Source organism: Physeter macrocephalus, chromosome 13 (genome assembly GCF_002837175.3).
Source record: "Physeter macrocephalus isolate SW-GA chromosome 13, ASM283717v5, whole genome shotgun sequence".
In the NCBI taxonomy this organism is placed as follows: domain Eukaryota; kingdom Metazoa; phylum Chordata; class Mammalia; order Artiodactyla; family Physeteridae; genus Physeter; species Physeter macrocephalus.
Window position 1 is genome coordinate 45,163,033 of NC_041226.1, and position 27,647 is coordinate 45,190,679.

Here is a 27,647-nt window from a genome sequence, read left to right on the forward strand (position 1 = left end):
TAGGGGTCAAGCTGAGTCAACTATAGGTTAAGATCCATTGTCTTATGGAAGAGAGGCTAGATGACTTTATAATGTATTTCTTGCCCTCTCTAATCATATTACAATGAAAAGATGAGATAAGCAGCAATTTCAGTGACAATGGTGACATTTTCCTATAGTTTACTCTAGAACTTAAGTTTTCAAATGCCGAATCCAGTTTTCTTCCCACTGTAACATGAAACTGTGGATGCCAACATATTAGAATAAGGAAAACAATATTAATTAAGAGAAATACATGCTGTACAAAATTATCAGTATTTATAGAGCATACATATTTTCAGTGTGTAGCATTATAAAGGCCAAAATTTTTTCTGGAGTTCATTCATGATTAAGAATCCAAATGTTTACCATACTTGGAGAAAATTTGGTATGAGGCAAATAAAATAATGTGAAAATATAGGAGTAAGAACAGATACAAGTGAGTCTTCAAATTTAGTTAAGATTTCAAATAGATGTGTCAATTTTAAGAAAGAAAAAAGTACATTCAGAAATAATTTTAAACTACCCATGACATTTTTCACAGAACTAGAACAAATAATCCTAAAATTGATATGGAACCATAAAAGACCCAGAATTGCCAAAGCAATCCTGAGGAAAAAGAACAAAGCAGAAGGAATAACCTCCTAGACTTCAGACATTACTACAAAACTACAGTAATCAAAATGGTATGGTATTGGCACAAAAACAGACATATGAATCAATGGAACAGAATAGAAAGCCCAGAAATAAGCCCACACACCTGTGGTCAATTAAACTTTGAAAAAGAAGGCAAGAATATACAATGGTAAAAAGACAGTCTCTTCATCAACTGGTGTCAGAAAAGTTGCACAGCCGCATGTAAATCAATGAAGTTCAAACACACCCGCACACTATACACAAAAATAAACTTGAAATAGCTTAAAGACTTAAACATAAGACATGATACCATAAAAGAAAACATGGAAGAGAACACATAAGAGATCATGAGCAAAATATTCTCTGAAATTGTACTAATGTTTTATTAGATCAGTGTCCCAAGGCAATAGAAATAAAAACAAAAATAAACAAATGGGACTTAATCAAAATTACAAGTGTTTGCACAACAAAGGAAACCATAAATGAAACAAAAAGACAACCTACAGACTGGGAGAAAATATTTGCAAATGATGCAACTGACAAGGGCTTAATTTTAAAAATATACAAACACACCACTCATCAACAAAAAAAACAGTCCAACTGAAGAATGGGCAGAAGATCTAAATAGATATTTCTCCAAAATAAGAAATACAGATGGCCAAAAGACATGTGAAAATATGCTTAACGTCACTAATTACTAGAGAAATGCAAATCAAAATTACAATGATGTATCACCTCACACCAGTCAGAATGGCTATGATTAAAAAGTATACAAATAACAAATGCTGGAGACAGAGTGGAGAAAAGGGAACACTTGTACACTGTTGGTGGGAATGTAACTTGTTGTAGCCACTATGGAAAACAGTATGGAGGTTCCCAACCAAACTAAAAATAGAGCTACCATATAACCCAGCAATCACACTGTTGGGCATATATCCAGACAAACTTATAATTCAAAAAGATACATGCATCCCTATGTTCATAGCAGCACCATTCACAATAGCCAAGACATGGAAACAACCTAGATGTCCATTGAGAGAGGAATCGATAAAGGTGTGGTAGATATATACAATGGAATATTACTCAGCCATAAAAAAGAATGAAATAATGCCATTTACAGCAGTATGGGATGTAACTAGAGATTATCATACTGAGTGAAGTAAGTCAGAAAGAGAAAGACAAATATCGTATGATACCACTTATATGTGGAATCTAAAATATGACACAAATGGAACTATCTATGAAACAGAAACAGACTCACAGACATAGAGAACAGACTTGTGGTTGCCAAGGGGGAGATGGGTAGGGGAGGGATTGAGTGGGAGTTTGGGGTTAGCACATGCAAACTATTATATGTAGAATGGATAAACAACAAGGTCCTACTCTATAACACAGGGAACTAAATTCAATATCCTGTGATAAATCATAATGAAAAGAATATAAAAAAGAATATATATATATATGTGTGTGTGTGTGTGTGTGCATGTGTGTGTGTGTAAGTGAATCACTTTGCTGTAGAGCAGAAGTTGGCACAACATTGTAAATCAACTATACTTCAATTTAAGAAAAAGAAATAATTTTAAGTTGTGCTCTTTGATAGGCTCTTTAATAATACAAATTTAATTTTACAATTGAAAAAGTATTCTTCTAATAAGAAATCAATTTAAAAGTCACAGGCCATTGTTAAGGAGAATAATTACAGGTAAATATTTTATATATGTTAGGACAAGAAATAAAGTGAAGAATGAGCTCTCTTTCCTCTGTGGGAGAATATGTTTAGTGGTGCTTCCAAGCCATCTGGTAAAATACAAAGAATCAGAGGTGAGGACAGCATAGCATTTCCTTTCTGTGTCCTTCAGGTAAAGCTATGAATTGTACTGCTGCTCCTCTAGTATTAACAATGGAGATGGTTCCCACCGCCTCAAGATAAAAGTCCTTGTGGTCACACAGCAAGAATTTCTGAGCTTTCTTTGCAGAAACGCTTGTATAAAACTATTCAGGTTTCTCATCTGCTGCCAAGAAGACAGCAAAAAACTTAATGTGAATATTTCATTATCATGTTCTGCAAGGCAAATATCAATAGTTAATTCCTTGAACCATTTATCAAATTCAAGAGGTGTGTTACTCCAATACATGATTCAAGGCAAATTAGAAGCAAATTTCTATTCCAAATATGAATAATCAACACAATGGATGTTTATCTGACTTATAGTACTTAAATGTTAAAAAGAAGTATACCATACAGTTGAGTTTCTTTGACTCATCAAAACATATTTTTTCATTCAATCATAAGTGTTCAGTGAACAGTTGTTTATTCCTTTTTTATGGCATAAAGTATTACACATTGACTATTGTAAAAAGATTTTATCTATTTCCCATTAATCTATATATTTCCTTTGAATTTTTTAATGGATTTTAGAATGAGCCTGTCAATTTGTACAAAAAAAAAAAAGCTTGCAGAGATTTTCTTGGGGGATGTGTACTATCTATAGATCAATTGGGGAAGAACTGACATCTCAATAATAGTAAGTTTTCTGATCCATGAACATAATATATCTTTCCATTATTTAGGTCTTTAATTACTATCAGCCTGATTTTATTGTTTTGAGCTTATGAGTTTTTCACATCTTTTGTCATAGGTATTCATAAGTATTTCATACTTTATTGATGTTACTATGAAATACATTATTTTTGTAATTTCAATTACTAATTGTTCCTTGATGGTATATAGAAATACAATTGTATATTGATTCTATATCCTGCATCGTGAAAAACTCTATCCTTTTTATAGATTCCATAATATTTTTTTTAATAAACAATTCTGTATGCAAACAAAAACCATATTGTTTATTTCTATATAGATGATCAATTCCTGTACAAAGGAAAACTTTTCTTTTTCCTTTCCAATATAGATGCCTTTTATTTCTTTTTGATTTTTCTACTGAACTGACTAGCATCTCCAATACCATGTTGAACAAAAGTGGTGAGAGAAGACATCCTTATTTTGTTCCAGATCTTAGAGGAAACACATTTAATCTTTTAACATTATGATGTTGGCTCTAGGTTTTTTATAGGTTCTCTTTATCAGATTTATATTCTTTTCTCTGAGATATACTTTATCTAATATTGATACATCGATTCAGCTTTCTTTTGTTTAGTCTTAGCATGCTATGTATCTTTTCCATCTTTTTCTTTTTAACCTTTTTGTAATATTTAAAGTATTTATTGTAAACAAAATATACTTGGGTCTGGCTTTTTATACAATTTGATAATCTTTGTCTTTAAATTATGGATGTATAGAGCTGCTACTTTAATATAATTCTTGATATAGTAAGGTTTCAGATTATAATTGTGCTGTGCATTTTCTATTTGTCCCATCTTTGCTCCCGTTTTCTTTTTTTTAGATTAATTGAATAATTTTTATGAGAGCATTTAATTTTTGTTGGATTACTAGCTACTGATCATTGTTTTGTTAATTTAGTGGTTGCTTTAGGATTTCTAACATACTTCTGAGACTACCTTCAAATGATATACCACTTCACATTTAGTATAAGAACCTTGAAAAACGATACTTTCATTTCTTCCCTTGAGTCTTAATGCTGTAGGAGTCATGTGTATATCTTATGCATGTGGTAAAAACCTCAAATTATAGTGTTTTTTGTTTGTTTGTTTAACCACCATTTGTCTTCCAAATGTTCCAGATTTATATAATCAAGAATAACCTTAAATGTTTACACATGTAGTTACCATTTCAGGTGGTTTTCATTCCTTTCTGCCAACTGGTGTCATTTTCCTTGTTCCTAAAGGACTTTAAAATTTCTTATAGAGCATGTATCCTGCTGATGAATTGTTGCAACTATTCTATGCCAGAAAAAATTTGTAATATCACTCTCACTTTGAAAAACATTTTGAGTATATATAGAACTTCATATAGGCAGGATTTTTTTTATAGTACTCAAAAGATGTTCCACCTATCACTTGCATTATTTTCAATGAAAAATGATCCATTATTCTTATTTTTATCCCCCTCTGCATAACATGTGTTTTCTCTGGAAGCTTTGATATTTTTTTCTATTTATCGTTCGTTTTGAGAATTTGATTAAAATGTGACTTATGGTAGTTTTCATGTTTCTTGTGTTTAGAATTCATTAAGATTATTGAACCTATGGGTTTATACTTTTCATAAAATTTGAAACCTTTCTGCCATTGTTTCTTCTTTAATTTAATTTAATTTTTATACAGCAGGTTCTTATTAGTTATCTATTTTATACATATGAGTGTATATATGTCCATTCCAATCTCCCAATTCATCCCACCACCACCACCCCTCCCTCCACTTCCCCCCATCGGTGTCCATATGTTTGTTCTCTACCTCTGTGTCTATACTTCTGCCGCAAACTGATTCATCGGTACCATTTTTCTAGATTCCACATATATGAGTTAGTATACGATATTTGTTTTTCTCTTTCTGACTTACTCCACTCAGCATGACAGTCTCTAGGTCCATCCATGTCTCTACAAATGACCTAAATTCGTTTCTTTTTATGGCTGAGAAACATTCCATTGTATATATGTACCACACCTTATTCATCCATTTGTCTGTCGATGGGAATTTAGATGCCTCCATGATCTGGCTATTGTAAATAGTGCTGCAGTGAACGTTGGGGGGCATGCATCTTTTTGAATTATGGTTTTCTCTGGGTATATGCCCGGTAGTGGGATTGCTGGGTCATATGGTAATTCTATTTCTAGTTTCTTAAGGAAACTCCATACTGTTCTCCATTGTGGTTCTATCAATTTACATTCCCACCAACAGTGCAGGAGGGTTCCCTTTTCTCTACATCATCTCCAGCATTTGTTGTTTGTAGATTTTTCTGATGATGCCCATTCTAACTGGTGTGAGATGATACCTCATTGCAGTTTTGATTTGCATTTCTCTAATATTAGTGATGTTAAGCATCTTTTCATGTGCCTCTTGGCCATCTGTATATCTTCTTTGGAGAAATGTCTATTTAGGTCTTCAGCCCATTTTTTGATTGGGTTGTTTGTTTTTTAATATTGAGCTGCATGAGCGGTTTGTATATTTGGAGATTAACCCTTTGTCTGTTGATTCATTTGCAAATATTTTCTCCCACTCTGAGTGTTGTCTTTTCATCTTGTTTATAGTTTCCTTTGCTGTGCAAAAGCTTTTAAGTTTCTATAGGTCCTATTTGTTTATTTTTGTTTTTATTGCCATTACTCTATGAGGTGGATCAAAAAAAATCCTGCTGTGATTTAAGTCAAAATTGCTCTTCTTATGTTTTCCTCGAAGAATTTTATAGTGTGCGGTCGTAGCTTTAGGTCTTTAATCCATTTTGCGTTTATTTTTGTTTATGGTGTTAAGGAGTGTTCTAATTTCATTCTTTTACAGGTAGCTGTCCAGTTTTCCCAGTAGCACTTATTGAAAAGACTGTCTTTTCTCCAATGTATATCCTTGCCTCTTTTATCATATATTAGTTGACCATATGTGCGTGGGTTTATCTCTGGGCTTTCTGTCCAGTTCCATTGATCTATATTTCTTTTTTTGTGCCAGTACAATATTGTCTTGATTACTGTAGCTTTGTAGTGTAATCTAAAGTCAGGGAGTCTGATTCCTCCGGCTCTGGTTTTTTTGTTTTTGTTTTTTTTTTTCCATCAAGATTGCTTGGCTTCTGGGGTCTTTTGTGTCTCCATACAAATTTTAAGATTTTTTTGTTCTAGTTCTGCAAAAAATGCCATTGGTAATTTGATAGAGATTGAACTGAATCTGTAGACTGCTTTGGCTAGTAGAGTCATTTTCACAATATTGACTTTTCCAATCCAAGACCATGCTATATCTCTCCATCTGTTTGTGTCATCTTTGATTTCTTTCATCAGTGTTTTATAGTTTTCTGAGTACAGGCCTTTTACCTCCTTAGGTAGGTTTATTCCTAGGTATTTTATTCTTTGTTTCAATGGTGAATGGGATTGTTTGATTAATTTCTCCTTCTTATCTTTCATTGTTAGTGTATAGGAATGTAAGAGATTTCTGTGCATTAATTTTGTGTCCTGCAATTTTACCAAATTCATTGATTAGCTCTAGTAATTTTCTGGTGGCATCCTTAGGATTCTCTCGTATATCACGTCATCTGCAAACAGTGACAGTTTTACTTCTTCTTTTCCAATTTGTATTCCTTTTATTTCTTTTTCTTCTCTGATTGCAGTGGCTAGGACTTCCACAACTATGTTGAATAAGAGTGGTGAGAGTGGACATCCTTGTCTTGTTCCTGATCTTAGAGGAAATGGTTTCAGTTTTTCACCATTGAGAATGATGTTTGCTGAGGGTTTGTTGTATATGGCCTTTATTATGTTGAGGTAGGTTCCCTCTATGCCCACTTCTGGAGAGTTTTCATCATAAATGGATGTAGAATTTTGTCTAAAGCTTTTTCTGCATCTATTGAGATTATCATATGGTTTTTATCCTTCAGTTTGTTAATATGGTGTATCACATTGATTGATTTGTATATATTGAAGAATCCTTGCATCCCTGGGATAAATCCCACTTGATCATGGTGTGTGATCCTTTTAATGTGTTGTTGGATTCTGTTTGTTAGTATTGTGTTGAGGATTTTTGTATCTATATTCATCAGTGATATTCTTCTGTAATTTCCTTTTTTTGTAGTATATTTGTCTGGTTTTGGTATCAGGGAGATGGTGGCCTGATAGAATGAGTTAGGGAGTGTTCCTTCCTCTGTAATTTTTTGGAAGAGTTTGAAAAGGATGGGTGGTAGCTCTTCTATAAATGTTTGATAGAATTCACCTGTGAAGCCATCTGGTCCTGGACTTCTGTTTTTTGGATGATTTTTAATCACAGTTTCAATTTCAGTGTTTGTGCTTGGTCTGTTCATATTTTCTATTTCATCCTGGTTCAGTCTTGGAAGGTTGTATTTTTCTAAGAATTAGTCCATTGTGTTACTGTCGATTTCCTCTTTTATAGCTGATAGCAGGTGCCTGATGTATTGAGGTGCTCCTATGTTGGGTGCATATATATTTACAATTGTTCTATCTTCTTCTTGGATTGATCCCTTGATCATTAATTTCATCCTGGTTCAGTCTTGGAAGGTTGTATTTTTCTAAGAATTAGTCCATTTCCTCCAGGTTGTCCATTTTATTGGCATAGAGTTGCTTGTAGTGATCATTATGTAGTGTCCTCTTTGTCTCCTGTAATCATCTTTATTTTAAGGTCTATTTTATCTGATATGAGAATTGCTACTCCAGGTTTCTTTTGATTTGAATTTGCATGGAATAACTTTTTCCATCCTCTCACTTGCAGTCTGTATGTGTCCCTAGGTCTGAAGTGGGTCTCCTGTAGAACGGTATCTGTTGTAACTTCTCCTTTTTCGTTTCTAATTTTATTGACTTGAGTCCTCTCCCTTTTTCTTTATGTGTCTGGCTAAATGTTTATCAATTTTGTTTATCTTCTCAAAGAACCAGCTTTAAATTTTATTGATCTTTGCCATTGTTTTCTTCATACCTTTTTCATTTTTTTCTGCCCTGATCTTTATGATTTCTTTCCTTCTACTAACTTTGTGTTTTCTTTGTTCTTCTTACTCTAGTTCCTTTAGGTGTAAGGTTAGCTTGTTAATTTGAGATTTTTCTTGTTTCTTGAGGTCAGATTGTATTGCTATAAACTTCCCTCTTAAAACTGCTTTTACTCCATTCCATAGGTTTTGGATCATCGTGTTTACATTGTCATGTGCCTCTAGGTATTTTTTTGATTTCCTCTTTGATTTCTTCAGTGATCTCTTGGTTATTTAGTAACATATTATTTAGCCTCCATGTGTTTGTATTTTTTACGATTTTTTCCCTGTAATTTATTTCTAATATCATAGCATTGTGGTCAGAAAAGATGCTTGATATGATTTCAATTTTCTTAAATTTACCAAGGCTTGATTGGTGACTCAAGATGTGATCTATCCTGTAGAATGTTTCATGTGCACTTGAGAGGAAAGTGTAATCTGCTGTTTTTGGATGTAATGTCCTATAAATATCAATTAAATCTATCTGGTCTATTGTGTCATTTAAAGCTTGTGTTTCCTTATTAATTTTCTGTCTGAATGATCTGTCCATTGGTGTAAGTGAGGTGTTAAAGTCCCCCACTATTGCTGTGTTACTGTCGATTTCCTCTTTTATAGCTGATAGCAGGTGCCTGATGTATTGAGGTGCTCCTATGTTGGGTGCATATATATTTACAATTGTTCTATCTTCTTCTTGGATTGATCCCTTGATCATTATGTAGTGTCCTCTTTGTCTCCTGTAATCATCTTTATTTTAAGGTCTATTTTATCTGATATGAGAATTGCTACTCCAGGTTTCTTTTGATTTGAATTTGCATGGAATAACTTTTTCCATCCTCTCACTTGCAGTCTGTATGTGTCCCTAGGTCTGAAGTGGGTCTCCTGTAGACAGCATATATACGGGTCTTGTTTTTGTATCCTTTCAGCGAGACTGGGTCTTTTGGTTGGAGCATTTAGTCCATTCACATTTAAGGTGATTATCAAAATGTATGTTTCTATTACTATTTTCTTAATTGTTTTGGGGTTGTTTTGTAGGTCCTTTTCTTCTTTTGTGTTTTCCACTTAGATAAGTTCCTTTAGTCTTTGTTGTAGAGCTGGTTTGGTAGTGCTGAATTCTCTGAGCTTTTGCTTGTCTGTAAAGCTTTTGATTTCTCCATCTAACCTGAATGAGATCCTTGTTATGGGTCATCGTGTTTTCATTGTCATTTGTTTCTAGGTATTTTTTTGATTTCCTCTTTGATTTCTTCAGTGATCTCTTGGTTATTTAGTAACATATTATTTAGCCTCCATGTGTTTGTATTTTTTACGATTTTTTCCCTGTAATTTATTTCTAATATCATAGCATTGTGGTCAGAAAAGATGCTTGATATGATTTAGTTTCTGCTGAGAAATCAGCTGTTAACCTTATGGGAGTTATCTTGTATGTTATTTGTCCTTTTTCCCTAGTTGCTTTTAATAATATTTCTTTTTCTTTAATTTTTGTCAATTTGATTACTATGTGTCTCAGCATTTTTCTCCTGACTCAAGATGTGATCTATCCTGTAGAATGTTTCATGTGCACTTGAGAGGAAAGTGTAATCTGCTGTTTTTGGATGTAATGTCCTATAAATATCAATTAAATCTATCTGGTCTATTGTGTCATTTAAAGCTTGTGTTTCCTTATTAATTTTCTGTCTGAATGATCTGTCCATTGGTGTAAGTGAGGTGTTAAAGTCCCCCACTATTGCTGTGTTACTGTCGATTTCCTCTTTTATAGCTGATAGCAGGTGCCTGATGTATTGAGGTGCTCCTATGTTGGGTGCATATATATTTACAATTGTTCTATCTTCTTCTTGGATTGATCCCTTGATCATTATGTAGTGTCCTCTTTGTCTCCTGTAATCATCTTTATTTTAAGGTCTATTTTATCTGATATGAGAATTGCTACTCCAGGTTTCTTTTGATTTGAATTTGCATGGAATAACTTTTTCCATCCTCTCACTTGCAGTCTGTATGTGTCCCTAGGTCTGAAGTGGGTCTCCTGTAGACAGCATATATACGGGTCTTGTTTTTGTATCCTTTCAGCGAGACTGGGTCTTTTGGTTGGAGCATTTAGTCCATTCACATTTAAGGTGATTATCAAAATGTATGTTTCTATTACTATTTTCTTAATTGTTTTGGGGTTGTTTTGTAGGTCCTTTTCTTCTTTTGTGTTTTCCACTTAGATAAGTTCCTTTAGTCTTTGTTGTAGAGCTGGTTTGGTAGTGCTGAATTCTCTGAGCTTTTGCTTGTCTGTAAAGCTTTTGATTTCTCCATCTAACCTGAATGAGATCCTTGCTGGGTAGAGTAATCTTGTTTATAGGTTCTTCCCTTTTATCACTTTAAATATGTCATGTCACTCCCTTCTGGCTTGTAGAGTTTCTGCTGAGAAATCAGCTGTTAACCTTATGGGAGTTATCTTGTATGTTATTTGTCCTTTTTCCCTAGTTGCTTTTAATAATATTTCTTTTTCTTTAATTTTTGTCAATTTGATTACTATGTGTCTCAGCATTTTTCTCCTTGGGTTTATGCAGCCTGGGACTCTCTGCACTTCCTGGACTTAGGTAGCAATTTCCTTTCCCATGTTAGGGAAGTTTTTGACTATAATCTCTTCAAATATTTTCTCAGGTCCTTTCTCTCTCTTCTCCTTCTGGGACCCTTATAATGCGAATGGTGTTGCATTTAATGTTGTCCCAGTGGTCTCTTACGCTGTCTTCATTTGTTTTCATTCTTTTTTCTTTATTCTGTTCTGCAGCAGTGAATTCCATCTTTCTGTTTTCCAGGTCAGTTTCCATCCTTCTGCCTCAGTTATTCTGCTATTGATTCCTTCTAATGTATTTTTTTCAGTTACTGTATTGTTCATCTCTGTTTGTTTGTTCTGTAATTCTTCTAGGCCTTTGTTAAACATTTATTGCATCTTCTCGATCTTTGTCTCCATTCTTTCTCTGAGGTCCTGGATCATCTTCCCTAGCATTATTCTGAATTCTTTTTCTGGATCCTTGCCTATCTCCACTTCATTTAATTGCTTTTCTGGGGTTTATCTTGTTCCTTCATCTGGTACATAGTCCTTTGCCTTTTCATTTTGTCTATCGTTCTGTGAATGTGGTTTTCATTCCACAGGCTGCAGGATTGTCGTTTTTCTCGCTTCTACTGTCTGGCCTCTGGTGGGTGAAGCTATCTAAGAGGCTTGTGCAAGCTTCCTAATTGGAGGGATTGGTGGTGGGTAGAGCTGGATGTTGCTCTGGTGGGCCGAGCTCAGTATAATCAGAATCTACTAAAGAAATAAACCAAACCAAATCACATACTTTATTGTAGATACAAAGAGGTTTTGGCATTCACCTTTTGAAGAACTATAAAATAGTTGTATTGTATTCTTCCTTCCTTTGTAGTATAAACTCTCACAATTTTCTGATCCCATTTTTAAGTTTTTCTATCATATTTCAGCCAAGATGAAAATGCTGATTTACATGGCTAAACATCTAGCAATATCATTAAGAAAAAAGGGGTCCAAATGATCTACCGGGATACAGTGTCACAAACAAGTATGATAGGAAATTAAACTGAATGATTTTCTATGAGAAATTATCAGAGTTGGACTAAGGCTGCCTAAGGGATGGGAAAAGCTGAATTTAGAATTAACATCAACTGATTCTACTCTTTACTATTATTCATGACCCTCAGATCACTTTCAAGTACCATTTCTGTGACATGATCTTCAGCCAAAATGATCTGTCTCATTGGCTTACCATTCAAAATGACTTTTTCTTGGGATCCTAAAATCACAGTACACATTCTCTCTGGTCAAGTTAAACTTTGTTATCCTTTCATAAGTACTTAGATCAATCTGTTTTCAAGTCCTGACCAGAAAAGTCAGCAAAGGTAGTTAGCATCAAACCTATATGGTTCAATAGATTTTCTTTTTTTTTAATCTATACTTGACTTATAAGATTTTGAAATATTTAATTCTGCTCAGATTATCTGTGTCTATATAGGATATTTTCTTCAAGGTTTTGAATAATCTTATCTTAAATGCAGAAAGGTAAATTAATTATTATCTGGTCTAAACTAATATGTAAATTCCAGAGAATTTGTTTTTACAGCTACTACAAAAATACCTACAGTTATTTTGGATGTTAAAATAAATCAAAAGAGTCTCATTACTATGAGACTCTGTTTAAAATGTTGTCATTTTCATGTTCAGAAACTTGATATAAATCTAAAATACCCTGCAGATCTAAGTTTTCTGTAAATTCTATAAGAGCTCTTGGTCAAAAACAATGAAATTTGAATTAACATGTACTTGTTAGAAGCATATCATCCTCCAGATACACAAATTATCTTTTGAGACTTAGGAAAAATAAACCAATGAAATAAATATCTGATCAATAGTATATTCTATATTAACCAAATGTTGGATAGGGAGGATTTCTTTATTATTTTTAAATTATTTAAAGTAGTACCTTAAAGTGGTTAATGATATAGTTTACAAAGTATTCATTAGCAATTTATCAAAGAAAGCCAGAATATGGTTCTTCAATTAGTGTAGAGGTTTTATTGTTTGTTATAATTAAGAGTTCTATTTATTTCACCTTGCATTTATTGGGTTGGCCAAAAGGTCCATTTGGGTTTTTCCACAAGATGTTACAGAAAAACTAGAATGAACTTCTTGGCCAGCCCAATATACTCACACCTTTCTCTCAGATAGCTGTGGAGTTTTGTGTACCTGAAAATCCAACCTAGTGATCTTATTACCTTTTCCTTTATGATCTTCTTAGTTTGCCTGAAGCAAATTTGCTCAGAGAGGAGGGCACGTGGAAATTGTGGACCTCTTTGCAAACAATATATAATATTGGTAAACCCATCCTAAAATAAGTAAAACAAACAAACAAAAAAAAAAAAACCTTTCCCCAAACAAGCTATTGTCTTTTGCTAGTTCTGACTTAAATTTTAATAGGCTGTATAATAACCAAACCTAGAATAAATTAGCAAGGAAGACATAAAATTGAGTAAAATCACTCTATACACTTTTTCACTAAGAAATTGAGGTCATAGGGAAAATATGAACATTATTTTAATTTAGTGTCCATAGAAGAATAGTTTGAGAACTACTTTCCTGAAGAAATAGCCCTTTACCATTTTTTAAGTTTTTCTTTTTTCTTTTGACTGAAGCAAGGCTGCTTTCTTTTTATTCTAAACAAATACCACCAACCTCCCTGTGATTCTAATGGTGTATGCTCTCTGTCTGTGACACTTTTCTGTATCAATTGTTCTGAACCTCAGAAGGAGATTTTCTATCATGATGCTCTCTTTTGGATTCCAAATTTAAATAATTTTTCCCTATCTAGGTTATTTCCTCATACTTTTGTTTAATTAAAAAGTAATATGCACTGAATGAACCGTAATTCAGGAAATAACTGAATGTTTTTTAACTTGGGCCAAGTCCTCCTTGACTGAGCCTTCTCAGGCATTGTCCATCACTATCATTTTAAAGAGTCTATTTAAACATTCAGACACAAGCATAATTTCCACCAGGGGAACAAGAGAACTGCTTCAGCATAATCTTGGTTGGAGCCTCTTTTCTTCTGTTCTGTTTGTTTGTTTAAGCAGAGGTAAAGAATAGTTGTCAAAATCACCTGGAATATGGTGTCAGGAGTCAGAGTGCAAGGATTAAAAATCTAGCTGTACTACTTACAATCCTGTGGTTTGGGGCAACTTAATTACCTGTCTATATCTCAGTTTTCTCATAATCATAAAATGATTATGTAATCATTTTAACAAAGGGATCCATAATTGTACCAGAATCATAGGGCTGTTCTGAATATTAAATTCCACAATATAAATATTAAGCTTGATATCTGGAAGGCAGTAAGCTTTTAATCAATGTCACTCATTATGATTATGACAAATATGTATTCACTCAGTGGTATTTATTGAGTAACTACATACTCTATGATAGGGATAAAATAATGAGCAAAACAGAAATGTCTGGTCCACTGGGTAATTGTAATTGTAATTGTAAAGGCAAACATAAAAGGCAACATGGATATAAATATATGGCTAGAATAAGAAATTGAAGACAGAGAGCAGTTACTCTAAGAACATAAAATAAGGGGATAAAATAAATTTTAAATTTTTTAAATGATTTTTCCTGGGGGATCAATGAACGCTTCTTTAAGAATGGTACAGAACTTTTATTCAAGACATCTCAATAATGAATAGGAATGAATCCAGAAAAGGTTGGATTGAGGGAAGGAGAACCACTATGTAATAAGGAAGGGAATTACGTTTGTGAGCCCCAAAGGCAGAGGAAAATGGTAAAGAAGAACGTTGCCTCTGGAAGATAGGTGAGGATGGTGGGGATGTGATGAGAGAACGGCCTGTATGGCAGACAAGGGTCAGCTCTTTCAAGGCCTAACTGACCAGGAGATAGATTGTGGTCAGAGTGGTGGAAATGCTTTGAAAAACAAAAGGAGAGCCAGGATATGGGAAAAAAGTTCAAATTTTTATCTTATAAATTTTCATTGACTCTGGTATGGAGAAGGGATTACAGGTGGCAAAATCAATGAGGAAAGAGGATGCAGATGGCAGTTACAGAAGTTGAGTTGAAAGACAACCGTATTTTAAAATTAGGTGCAGACAATAGAGATGGAGAGATGTGAGGCAGACATAGAGGAGGACATTTTTGAAGGAAAAGTGACAGGGCTTGGTGGAATATTGAAAATCAGGGGAAAGAGGATCCTGGTAAATATGATCCTGGATTTCTGGGTTGCACAACCTGATGCATGGCGAGCTATTCTCTGAGATAGAGAAGAAGAAAATTGAGCAAGAGAGAAGGGAGATTATGAGCTCAATTTTGTATGTGCTGTATTTATATTGTATCTGTGATATCTACCAGAAATGTCAAGTGGATGTGTGAGACCCGAGTTCATGGGGGAGGGGGGAGAAGGGGTTGTGGGTGTGGGGAGGCAGAGTCTAGGTTTTGAGATGCAGCTCTAAAATACAGTTTATAGGTGGTAACTGAAACCATGGAAATAGATGCTTGCACTCTGTGAGAACTGAGAAAACTAAAAAAGCAAGTAGTTAAATACGACATCTTTTCTCCTACTCACATCACTATAAACTGCAAGAATAGAAATATTTCTCTTTGGTTTCTTAATTTACTACATATAGAATTTTGGACAAAAAATATGCATATCAAAAATATATAGTGATCTGAATGGCTAGGAAATGATACACTCTCCAACAATTACATTCAGACAGTAAAGTAGAGAAAATAAATGATTAATAGCATAGGGCAGGAGCTTATTACTGTAAGAGTTAGAATTCTTAATGGTGTCATGGTTAAGGTAGTAGAATACTGAGATTTGTTTATGTGTGTCTGGTGGAGTGGAATAAGATAAAGGCTGGGTTTCAGCAGTAAATCAGTTTACTACTGTCTTATTGCTACCTTTATGTTTCAACTCCATGATAATTTGACCTTTCCAGAATTCTGAGAATAAGAGCAGCTTTCTGCTGAGCAACTTCCAGCTGCTGTTTGAACAACAAATAAAACCAACTGAACTACTTATGCTTATCTAAAATAATGTTCTTAACTAGTATGAGACCAAATGAATAAAGAGAAGATCAGAAAATGAAGGAAGAGAAAAAGAGCCAACTCTTTTTTATACGTGAAGATTATTTTAGCATAATGGTCAGAACTGATGAAACAAAATGCTAAATATCAAATGTGACATCACAGAACGGTGATAGAGTAATGACCCAAGTAATCAAAATGATCATGCAGGTTTATATACTTCATGTGTTCATTGGTGATTTTGAACAATATGTAGATTTCCTGCATGGATTATGATAGAAACCAAAGTAAATCCACATTACTGAATTATTTTATATACTGTTTTCCATTCCATACTTAACTTTGGAAATGCTGTCCTTTCTGGGAAATGAACATTATTCTTACTGCATATTATAATATTATATATTGATAATAGCTTATTGCTAAGTTTAGTAGCATGTTGTCAATCAATCATGAGCACAGAACCAGTAGTCTATGAATATTTACAAACATATAAAGTCCATGAGAATACTATCAGTGTTGACTGATTTGTCCAGTGAGAAATTAAAATTTAACTAAAGGATTTAAGCATTAATAAGAATTTTAAAATAAAATTAGACCTGATTTTCAATATTGTGCACATGCAAGCCCTCCCTGGAAACCCTCATTCCAAAAGTAAATATGACTTGGAGTGGCACTTGGCTTATTTTCAGAATTCTTTTCATTTACAACCCTTTGTGTGTAAAAACATTGATGTATATTCAAAAGTAAGGGATTGGAGGTTAAATCTGATGGGTGTTTCATCCCTAAGCGAAGCTATTAGTTATTAGTTTTATTTTTTAATTTATTATATTTTCTATTTCCAAATTGTCCAATTTACATGAAAGTCTTCTGAAATTACTCATGCCAAATATGCCTTATTTACTGAAAACTCTATTTTTATAAAGAAAATTTTTTTTAATTATTAAAAATTATTAAACATTAATAAACATTAATATTCCCAGAAGGTCAGATATTTGAGCTGATTTGAAGACTCAAAACTGAAAAAAAAAGACTCAAAACTGAAACTAAAACTGAAACTGAAAAAAAAAGACTCAAGACTGAAAAACAAACCTATTTATACCCTGAACTGTCCGAGACACAAAAATATCAATTTCAATAAAAGAGTAATTAGTAAATCTTTAACCTAACTGATTTTCCTTTAAATATATAAGGTGAATTGCTAAATGTTTATGAATGATTTCCTAAAACTAAAAAAATTACATTTCCTCAATTAAAGGGTGTAAAGCCCAACATATTTTATTTTTAAAAAAGATCTAAATCTATAGGTCACTAGTGAATACATAAATCAAATAACTTCATAGTATTAATAGTACCCAAAATTATAACAATTTTGATAAAGTATCTTAATTAATTGAATAATAGATAAATTTATATTTAGATCGCCTATATATGGAAAAAACTTTCTCATGCTCGAAAATTGCAAATTAAATTTCTCTGTCTTTAAAATCATAATGTTACATTATATTGTCTTCACATATTAGATTATGTTCAAGGCTCTTAAAATTCAAATTCAAATACACATAATCAATATAATTGAAAATTTTTAAGGATAATTTTTGTGTCTTTAACTTCACATTTGTCAACATAATTGAAGACAACTTATGGTATTATTTTGCTTTATGTGTTCTTTTTGTGACTTAACTTTATAAAAAGTTGATTCAATCAAGCAAAAGTTTAAATCATTGCTTCTGCTTCTTTTTTTTTTTTTACTGAAAGGTAAATTTTATTAACAGTTTCATTATTATTTTCCTATATTTCTCCTGTATTTCTTCTTCAATAATATATTCTGATATATAAATTTAAATGCAAATCTTTTCGTATCATCACTATATGCCAAAAGTAATAATGATCTAGTGTAGAATGAATCAATTCTTTGAAAATGTCAAACTCAGAAGGAGGTTATGTGTGCGAAGGTTTTCTATAAGTCTTGAAAGTAGAAGAACTCTACTCAAAGAAGTGTTATATTAGATATAAACAAGAAACAAATGTTGACCTGCTCACTAAGAATACACAGTTCCATACCGAGACAACGAATCAGGACAGAAAAGTGCAAAGGGCATTAGCAAGAGTTTAATTCTAAGACTTTAAACAAAGCAAAGGTGTACATGAAGTAGGATAAAAAGGGAAGTTAGGATAGAGAATAGTAACACTGTCTTTCATGGGGGAAAAAAGAGAGAAGATAATGTTGTTGTCTGGTGGCCTACTGTCCACCTCATTACTCCTGGAATATAGATTCAAGCCACAGGGATCCTAGGTAACCTGCCAAGTCAGTTTCTAGGCCAGTATATGAGATGCATTTGAATGGTGTTTAAAGGAAGTTTCTCCTCACATCAAATAACTGGGAGACTGATGTATGTAATTTAATGACAGAAGATGACAGAAGAATACTGCAACCTCAGAAATATGAGAACCACTCTACATGGAGAGTTACCAAAATGCATATATATTCAATATGTGATTAAGCTCCGAAAACTTGCAGAAAGAAAAGCAATATGCATGAGCCAACAGAAACTAAGGAGGAAATTTTAATGAGGTTGTAACTTGAGTAATAAAAACCGGGTTGGCATCTCTTAACCAAAATTTTTAACTTGAAACGTTTTAGACTTAGTAACTACCAGAGCGCACGGGGTGGGGGGAAACGAGTGGAAATTGAGGAATGCTTGGATGCCCCATGGGGACTTACTGTACCTGTGTCCACATCCTTCACCTGTTGCCTGGCTCGAGTTGACCGGTTCCACTTTGAGCTCTTGCAAGACAAGCCCTTTTTCGTGTGGTCCAGGAAAGTCCATGCCTGGCACCTCCTCCTCTTCTAGGGACTCCACGTAGAAGAGAGTCCTGGCCGGCTGGTGGGTTCCCTGCCCGGGCGCCCCTTGCTGCAGTCTCGTGGCCACTGGCAGCAGGGTGCCATTCAGTGGGTTGAAGGAAGAGGAGGAAGAGGACGGGGAGGCAGAAGAAGAAGAGGAGGAAGAAGAGGAAGGCTTTTTCCAGAAAGTGCTCACGCTGCCCTTCTCTTGGCTTTTGAGCAGGCGGCTCTGGCTGGGTCCCCAGTGTTCGAAGCTGCTGCTGCCGTCTTCTTGCAGGCAGCTGCCCCCGGCCGGAGCGCCAGGGGACTGCGACGGGTGGCTGAAGAGTTTCCAGCGGAGTCGCAGGATGTGCTTAACATCGAAATCTTGTCGCCCCGAGCCTGACATGCTTGACGCAAGGAAGGCAAAGGGACTTCAGCGGATGCAGGAGTAGTCGGGTCAGCGGGTGGGGGAGGACAGCGGAGCCCGGGGTTGGAGGAGGGAGAGGGAGGCGCCCTCTGCACCCTGGGACCAGACGGGACCAGGCGACTGCGCGCCCTGCCAGGGGACGAGCGGAGCGCGGACAGCAGAGCCGCGGGGCTCAGCTGCGGTCAGATCCGCAGGACCCGCGCGTGGTGAGCTCAACGGCCGGGAGCGGAGCAAGGAGCTGGATGCAGAGGGCTGAGGATCCCCGATCTCCTTGCGGGATCCCCGTGGTTACCGCGCGGGGAGGGACGACCCTGATGCTGGAGATGGGCGAGGGAGAGAGGTCTGCGCGCTCCGAAGCTTCGGAGGCAGCGACAGCTGGATACACCTCCCTGGCATGCACCGGTGGCAGAGCCTCAGTGGAGAAGCTGTCGGCTCTCCTATCCTTGCAGTTTAGAGTTCAGTGCCTGGAGAGCGCAGAGAGAAAGATCCCCAAGTCGCGAAGAAGCGCACCCCGATCCTTGCCTATCTCCACTTCATTTAATTGCTTTTCTGGGGTTTATCTTGTTCCTTCATCTGGTACATAGTCCTTTGCCTTTTCATTTTGTCTATCGTTCTGTGAATGTGGTTTTCATTCCACAGGCTGCAGGATTGTCGTTTTTCTCGCTTCTACTGTCTGGCCTCTGGTGGGTGAAGCTATCTAAGAGGCTTGTGCAAGCTTCCTAATTGGAGGGATTGGTGGTGGGTAGAGCTGGATGTTGCTCTGGTGGGCCGAGCTCAGTATAATCAGAATCTACTAAAGAAATAAACCAAACCAAATCACATACTTTATTGTAGATACAAAGAGGTTTTGGCATTCACCTTTTGAAGAACTATAAAATAGTTGTATTGTATTCTTCCTTCCTTTGTAGTATAAACTCTCACAATTTTCTGATCCCATTTTTAAGTTTTTCTATCATATTTCAGCCAAGATGAAAATGCTGATTTACATGGCTAAACATCTAGCAATATCATTAAGAAAAAAGGGGTCCAAATGATCTACCGGGATACAGTGTCACAAACAAGTATGATAGGAAATTAAACTGAATGATTTTCTATGAGAAATTATCAGAGTTGGACTAAGGCTGCCTAAGGGATGGGAAAAGCTGAATTTAGAATTAACATCAACTGATTCTACTCTTTACTATTATTCATGACCCTCAGATCACTTTCAAGTACCATTTCTGTGACATGATCTTCAGCCAAAATGATCTGTCTCATTGGCTTACCATTCAAAATGACTTTTTCTTGGGATCCTAAAATCACAGTACACATTCTCTCTGGTCAAGTTAAACTTTGTTATCCTTTCATAAGTACTTAGATCAATCTGTTTTCAAGTCCTGACCAGAAAAGTCAGCAAAGGTAGTTAGCATCAAACCTATATGGTTCAATAGATTTTCTTTTTTTTTAATCTATACTTGACTTATAAGATTTTGAAATATTTAATTCTGCTCAGATTATCTGTGTCTATATAGGATATTTTCTTCAAGGTTTTGAATAATCTTATCTTAAATGCAGAAAGGTAAATTAATTATTATCTGGTCTAAACTAATATGTAAATTCCAGAGAATTTGTTTTTACAGCTACTACAAAAATACCTACAGTTATTTTGGATGTTAAAATAAATCAAAAGAGTCTCATTACTATGAGACTCTGTTTAAAATGTTGTCATTTTCATGTTCAGAAACTTGATATAAATCTAAAATACCCTGCAGATCTAAGTTTTCTGTAAATTCTATAAGAGCTCTTGGTCAAAAACAATGAAATTTGAATTAACATGTACTTGTTAGAAGCATATCATCCTCCAGATACACAAATTATCTTTTGAGACTTAGGAAAAATAAACCAATGAAATAAATATCTGATCAATAGTATATTCTATATTAACCAAATGTTGGATAGGGAGGATTTCTTTATTATTTTTAAATTATTTAAAGTAGTACCTTAAAGTGGTTAATGATATAGTTTACAAAGTATTCATTAGCAATTTATCAAAGAAAGCCAGAATATGGTTCTTCAATTAGTGTAGAGGTTTTATTGTTTGTTATAATTAAGAGTTCTATTTATTTCACCTTGCATTTATTGGGTTGGCCAAAAGGTCCATTTGGGTTTTTCCACAAGATGTTACAGAAAAACTAGAATGAACTTCTTGGCCAGCCCAATATACTCACACCTTTCTCTCAGATAGCTGTGGAGTTTTGTGTACCTGAAAATCCAACCTAGTGATCTTATTACCTTTTCCTTTATGATCTTCTTAGTTTGCCTGAAGCAAATTTGCTCAGAGAGGAGGGCACGTGGAAATTGTGGACCTCTTTGCAAACAATATATAATATTGGTAAACCCATCCTAAAATAAGTAAAACAAACAAACAAACAAAAAAAAACCTTTCCCCAAACAAGCTATTGTCTTTTGCTAGTTCTGACTTAAATTTTAATAGGCTGTATAATAACCAAACCTAGAATAAATTAGCAAGGAAGACATAAAATTGAGTAAAATCACTCTATACACTTTTTCACTAAGAAATTGAGGTCATAGGGAAAATATGAACATTATTTTAATTTAGTGTCCATAGAAGAATAGTTTGAGAACTACTTTCCTGAAGAAATAGCCCTTTACCATTTTTTAAGTTTTTCTTTTTTCTTTTGACTGAAGCAAGGCTGCTTTCTTTTTATTCTAAACAAATACCACCAACCTCCCTGTGATTCTAATGGTGTATGCTCTCTGTCTGTGACACTTTTCTGTATCAATTGTTCTGAACCTCAGAAGGAGATTTTCTATCATGATGCTCTCTTTTGGATTCCAAATTTAAATAATTTTTCCCTATCTAGGTTATTTCCTCATACTTTTGTTTAATTAAAAAGTAATATGCACTGAATGAACCGTAATTCAGGAAATAACTGAATGTTTTTTAACTTGGGCCAAGTCCTCCTTGACTGAGCCTTCTCAGGCATTGTCCATCACTATCATTTTAAAGAGTCTATTTAAACATTCAGACACAAGCATAATTTCCACCAGGGGAACAAGAGAACTGCTTCAGCATAATCTTGGTTGGAGCCTCTTTTCTTCTGTTCTGTTTGTTTGTTTAAGCAGAGGTAAAGAATAGTTGTCAAAATCACCTGGAATATGGTGTCAGGAGTCAGAGTGCAAGGATTAAAAATCTAGCTGTACTACTTACAATCCTGTGGTTTGGGGCAACTTAATTACCTGTCTATATCTCAGTTTTCTCATAATCATAAAATGATTATGTAATCATTTTAACAAAGGGATCCATAATTGTACCAGAATCATAGGGCTGTTCTGAATATTAAATTCCACAATATAAATATTAAGCTTGATATCTGGAAGGCAGTAAGCTTTTAATCAATGTCACTCATTATGATTATGACAAATATGTATTCACTCAGTGGTATTTATTGAGTAACTACATACTCTATGATAGGGATAAAATAATGAGCAAAACAGAAATGTCTAGTCCACTGGGTAATTGTAATTGTAATTGTAAAGGCAAACATAAAAGGCAACATGGATATAAATATATGGCTAGAATAAGAAATTGAAGACAGAGAGCAGTTACTCTAAGAACATAAAATAAGGGGATAAAATAAATTTTAAATTTTTTAAATGATTTTTCCTGGGGGATCAATGAACGCTTCTTTAAGAATGGTACAGAACTTTTATTCAAGACATCTCAATAATGAATAGGAATGAATCCAGAAAAGGTTGGATTGAGGGAAGGAGAACCACTATGTAATAAGGAAGGGAATTACGTTTGTGAGCCCCAAAGGCAGAGGAAAATGGTAAAGAAGAACGTTGCCTCTGGAAGATAGGTGAGGATGGTGGGGATGTGATGAGAGAACGGCCTGTATGGCAGACAAGGGTCAGCTCTTTCAAGGCCTAACTGACCAGGAGATAGATTGTGGTCAGAGTGGTGGAAATGCTTTGAAAAACAAAAGGAGAGCCAGGATATGGGAAAAAAGTTCAAATTTTTATCTTATAAATTTTCATTGACTCTGGTATGGAGAAGGGATTACAGGTGGCAAAATCAATGAGGAAAGAGGATGCAGATGGCAGTTACAGAAGTTGAGTTGAAAGACAACCGTATTTTAAAATTAGGTGCAGACAATAGAGATGGAGAGATGTGAGGCAGACATAGAGGAGGACATTTTTGAAGGAAAAGTGACAGGGCTTGGTGGAATATTGAAAATCAGGGGAAAGAGGATCCTGGTAAATATGATCCTGGATTTCTGGGTTGCACAACCTGATGCATGGCGAGCTATTCTCTGAGATAGAGAAGAAGAAAATTGAGCAAGAGAGAAGGGAGATTATGAGCTCAATTTTGTATGTGCTGTATTTATATTGTATCTGTGATATCTACCAGAAATGTCAAGTGGATGTGTGAGACCCGAGTTCATGGGGGAGGGGGGAGAAGGGGTTGTGGGTGTGGGGAGGCAGAGTCTAGGTTTTGAGATGCAGCTCTAAAATACAGTTTATAGGTGGTAACTGAAACCATGGAAATAGATGCTTGCACTCTGTGAGAACTGAGAAAACTAAAAAAGCAAGTAGTTAAATACGACATCTTTTCTCCTACTCACATCACTATAAACTGCAAGAATAGAAATATTTCTCTTTGGTTTCTTAATTTACTACATATAGAATTTTGGACAAAAAATATGCATATCAAAAATATATAGTGATCTGAATGGCTAGGAAATGATACACTCTCCAACAATTACATTCAGACAGTAAAGTAGAGAAAATAAATGATTAATAGCATAGGGCAGGAGCTTATTACTGTAAGAGTTAGAATTCTTAATGGTGTCATGGTTAAGGTAGTAGAATACTGAGATTTGTTTATGTGTGTCTGGTGGAGTGGAATAAGATAAAGGCTGGGTTTCAGCAGTAAATCAGTTTACTACTGTCTTATTGCTACCTTTATGTTTCAACTCCATGATAATTTGACCTTTCCAGAATTCTGAGAATAAGAGCAGCTTTCTGCTGAGCAACTTCCAGCTGCTGTTTGAACAACAAATAAAACCAACTGAACTACTTATGCTTATCTAAAATAATGTTCTTAACTAGTATGAGACCAAATGAATAAAGAGAAGATCAGAAAATGAAGGAAGAGAAAAAGAGCCAACTCTTTTTTATACGTGAAGATTATTTTAGCATAATGGTCAGAACTGATGAAACAAAATGCTAAATATCAAATGTGACATCACAGAACGGTGATAGAGTAATGACCCAAGTAATCAAAATGATCATGCAGGTTTATATACTTCATGTGTTCATTGGTGATTTTGAACAATATGTAGATTTCCTGCATGGATTATGATAGAAACCAAAGTAAATCCACATTACTGAATTATTTTATATACTGTTTTCCATTCCATACTTAACTTTGGAAATGCTGTCCTTTCTGGGAAATGAACATTATTCTTACTGCATATTATAATATTATATATTGATAATAGCTTATTGCTAAGTTTAGTAGCATGTTGTCAATCAATCATGAGCACAGAACCAGTAGTCTATGAATATTTACAAACATATAAAGTCCATGAGAATACTATCAGTGTTGACTGATTTGTCCAGTGAGAAATTAAAATTTAACTAAAGGATTTAAGCATTAATAAGAATTTTAAAATAAAATTAGACCTGATTTTCAATATTGTGCACATGCAAGCCCTCCCTGGAAACCCTCATTCCAAAAGTAAATATGACTTGGAGTGGCACTTGGCTTATTTTCAGAATTCTTTTCATTTACAACCCTTTGTGTGTAAAAACATTGATGTATATTCAAAAGTAAGGGATTGGAGGTTAAATCTGATGGGTGTTTCATCCCTAAGCGAAGCTATTAGTTATTAGTTTTATTTTTTAATTTATTATATTTTCTATTTCCAAATTGTCCAATTTACATGAAAGTCTTCTGAAATTACTCATGCCAAATATACCTTATTTACTGAAAACTCTATTTTTATAAAGAAAATTTTTTTTAATTATTAAAAATTATTAAACATTAATAAACATTAATATTCCCAGAAGGTCAGATATTTGAGCTGATTTGAAGACTCAAAACTGAAAAAAAAAGACTCAAAACTGAAACTAAAACTGAAACTGAAAAAAAAAGACTCAAGACTGAAAAACAAACCTATTTATACCCTGAACTGTCCGAGACACAAAAATATCAATTTCAATAAAAGAGTAATTAGTAAATCTTTAACCTAACTGATTTTCCTTTAAATATATAAGGTGAATTGCTAAATGTTTATGAATGATTTCCTAAAACTAAAAAAATTACATTTCCTCAATTAAAGGGTGTAAAGCCCAACATATTTTATTTTTAAAAAAGATCTAAATCTATAGGTCACTAGTGAATACATAAATCAAATAACTTCATAGTATTAATAGTACCCAAAATTATAACAATTTTGATAAAGTATCTTAATTAATTGAATAATAGATAAATTTATATTTAGATCGCCTATATATGGAAAAAACTTTCTCATGCTCGAAAATTGCAAATTAAATTTCTCTGTCTTTAAAATCATAATGTTACATTATATTGTCTTCACATATTAGATTATGTTCAAGGCTCTTAAAATTCAAATTCAAATACACATAATCAATATAATTGAAAATTTTTAAGGATAATTTTTGTGTCTTTAACTTCACATTTGTCAACATAATTGAAGACAACTTATGGTATTATTTTGCTTTATGTGTTCTTTTTGTGACTTAACTTTATAAAAAGTTGATTCAATCAAGCAAAAGTTTAAATCATTGCTTCTGCTTCTTTTTTTTTTTTTACTGAAAGGTAAATTTTATTAACAGTTTCATTATTATTTTCCTATATTTCTCCTGTATTTCTTCTTCAATAATATATTCTGATATATAAATTTAAATGCAAATCTTTTCGTATCATCACTATATGCCAAAAGTAATAATGATCTAGTGTAGAATGAATCAATTCTTTGAAAATGTCAAACTCAGAAGGAGGTTATGTGTGCGAAGGTTTTCTATAAGTCTTGAAAGTAGAAGAACTCTACTCAAAGAAGTGTTATGTTAGATATAAACAAGAAACAAATGTTGACCTGCTCACTAAGAATACACAGTTCCATACCGAGACAACGAATCAGGACAGAAAAGTGCAAAGGGCATTAGCAAGAGTTTAATTCTAAGACTTTAAACAAAGCAAAGGTGTACATGAAGTAGGATAAAAAGGGAAGTTAGGATAGAGAATAGTAACACTGTCTTTCATGGGGGAAAAAAGAGAGAAGATAATGTTGTTGTCTGGTGGCCTACTGTCCACCTCATTACTCCTGGAATATAGATTCAAGCCACAGGGATCCTAGGTAACCTGCCAAGTCAGTTTCTAGGCCAGTATATGAGATGCATTTGAATGGTGTTTAAAGGAAGTTTCTCCTCACATCAAATAACTGGGAGACTGATGTATGTAATTTAATGACAGAAGATGACAGAAGAATACTGCAACCTCAGAAATATGAGAACCACTCTACATGGAGAGTTACCAAAATGCATATATATTCAATATGTGATTAAGCTCCGAAAACTTGCAGAAAGAAAAGCAATATGCATGAGCCAACAGAAACTAAGGAGGAAATTTTAATGAGGTTGTAACTTGAGTAATAAAAACCGGGTTGGCATCTCTTAACCAAAATTTTTAACTTGAAACGTTTTAGACTTAGTAACTACCAGAGCGCACGGGGTGGGGGGAAACGAGTGGAAATTGAGGAATGCTTGGATGCCCCATGGGGACTTACTGTACCTGTGTCCACATCCTTCACCTGTTGCCTGGCTCGAGTTGACCGGTTCCACTTTGAGCTCTTGCAAGACAAGCCCTTTTTCGTGTGGTCCAGGAAAGTCCATGCCTGGCACCTCCTCCTCTTCTAGGGACTCCACGTAGAAGAGAGTCCTGGCCGGCTGGTGGGTTCCCTGCCCGGGCGCCCCTTGCTGCAGTCTCGTGGCCACTGGCAGCAGGGTGCCATTCAGTGGGTTGAAGGAAGAGGAGGAAGAGGACGGGGAGGCAGAAGAAGAAGAGGAGGAAGAAGAGGAAGGCTTTTTCCAGAAAGTGCTCACGCTGCCCTTCTCTTGGCTTTTGAGCAGGCGGCTCTGGCTGGGTCCCCAGTGTTCGAAGCTGCTGCTGCCGTCTTCTTGCAGGCAGCTGCCCCCGGCCGGAGCGCCAGGGGACTGCGACGGGTGGCTGAAGAGTTTCCAGCGGAGTCGCAGGATGTGCTTAACATCAAAATCTTTTCGCCCAGAGCCTGACATGCTTGACGCAAGGAAGGCAAAGGGACTTCAGCGGATGCAGGAGTAGTCGGGTCAGCGGGTGGGGGAGGACAGCGGAGCCCGGGGTTGGAGGAGGGAGAGGGAGGCGCCCTCTGCACCCTGGGACCAGACGGGACCAGGCGACTGCGCGCCCTGCCAGGGGACGAGCGGAGCGCGGACAGCAGAGCCGCGGGGCTCAGCTGCGGTCAGATCCGCAGGACCCGCGCGTGGTGAGCTCAACGGCCGGGAGCG

General features: G+C 35.1%; 1 protein-coding gene across 2 annotated transcripts in view; it reads right to left on the bottom strand.

The window, feature by feature from the left end:
* KLHL1 (kelch like family member 1) overlaps positions 1–27,398 on the bottom strand; it is a 420,028-nt gene extending 392,630 nt beyond the window's left edge. For both annotated transcript variants that reach the window (XM_007102521.1, XM_007102520.1), the window contains exon 1: positions 26,896–27,398. In XM_007102521.1, the coding sequence (XP_007102583.1) occupies positions 26,896–27,398 (503 nt within the window). The remainder of the gene's footprint in view (positions 1–26,895) is intronic.
* Positions 27,399–27,647: the final 249 nt, after the last annotated feature.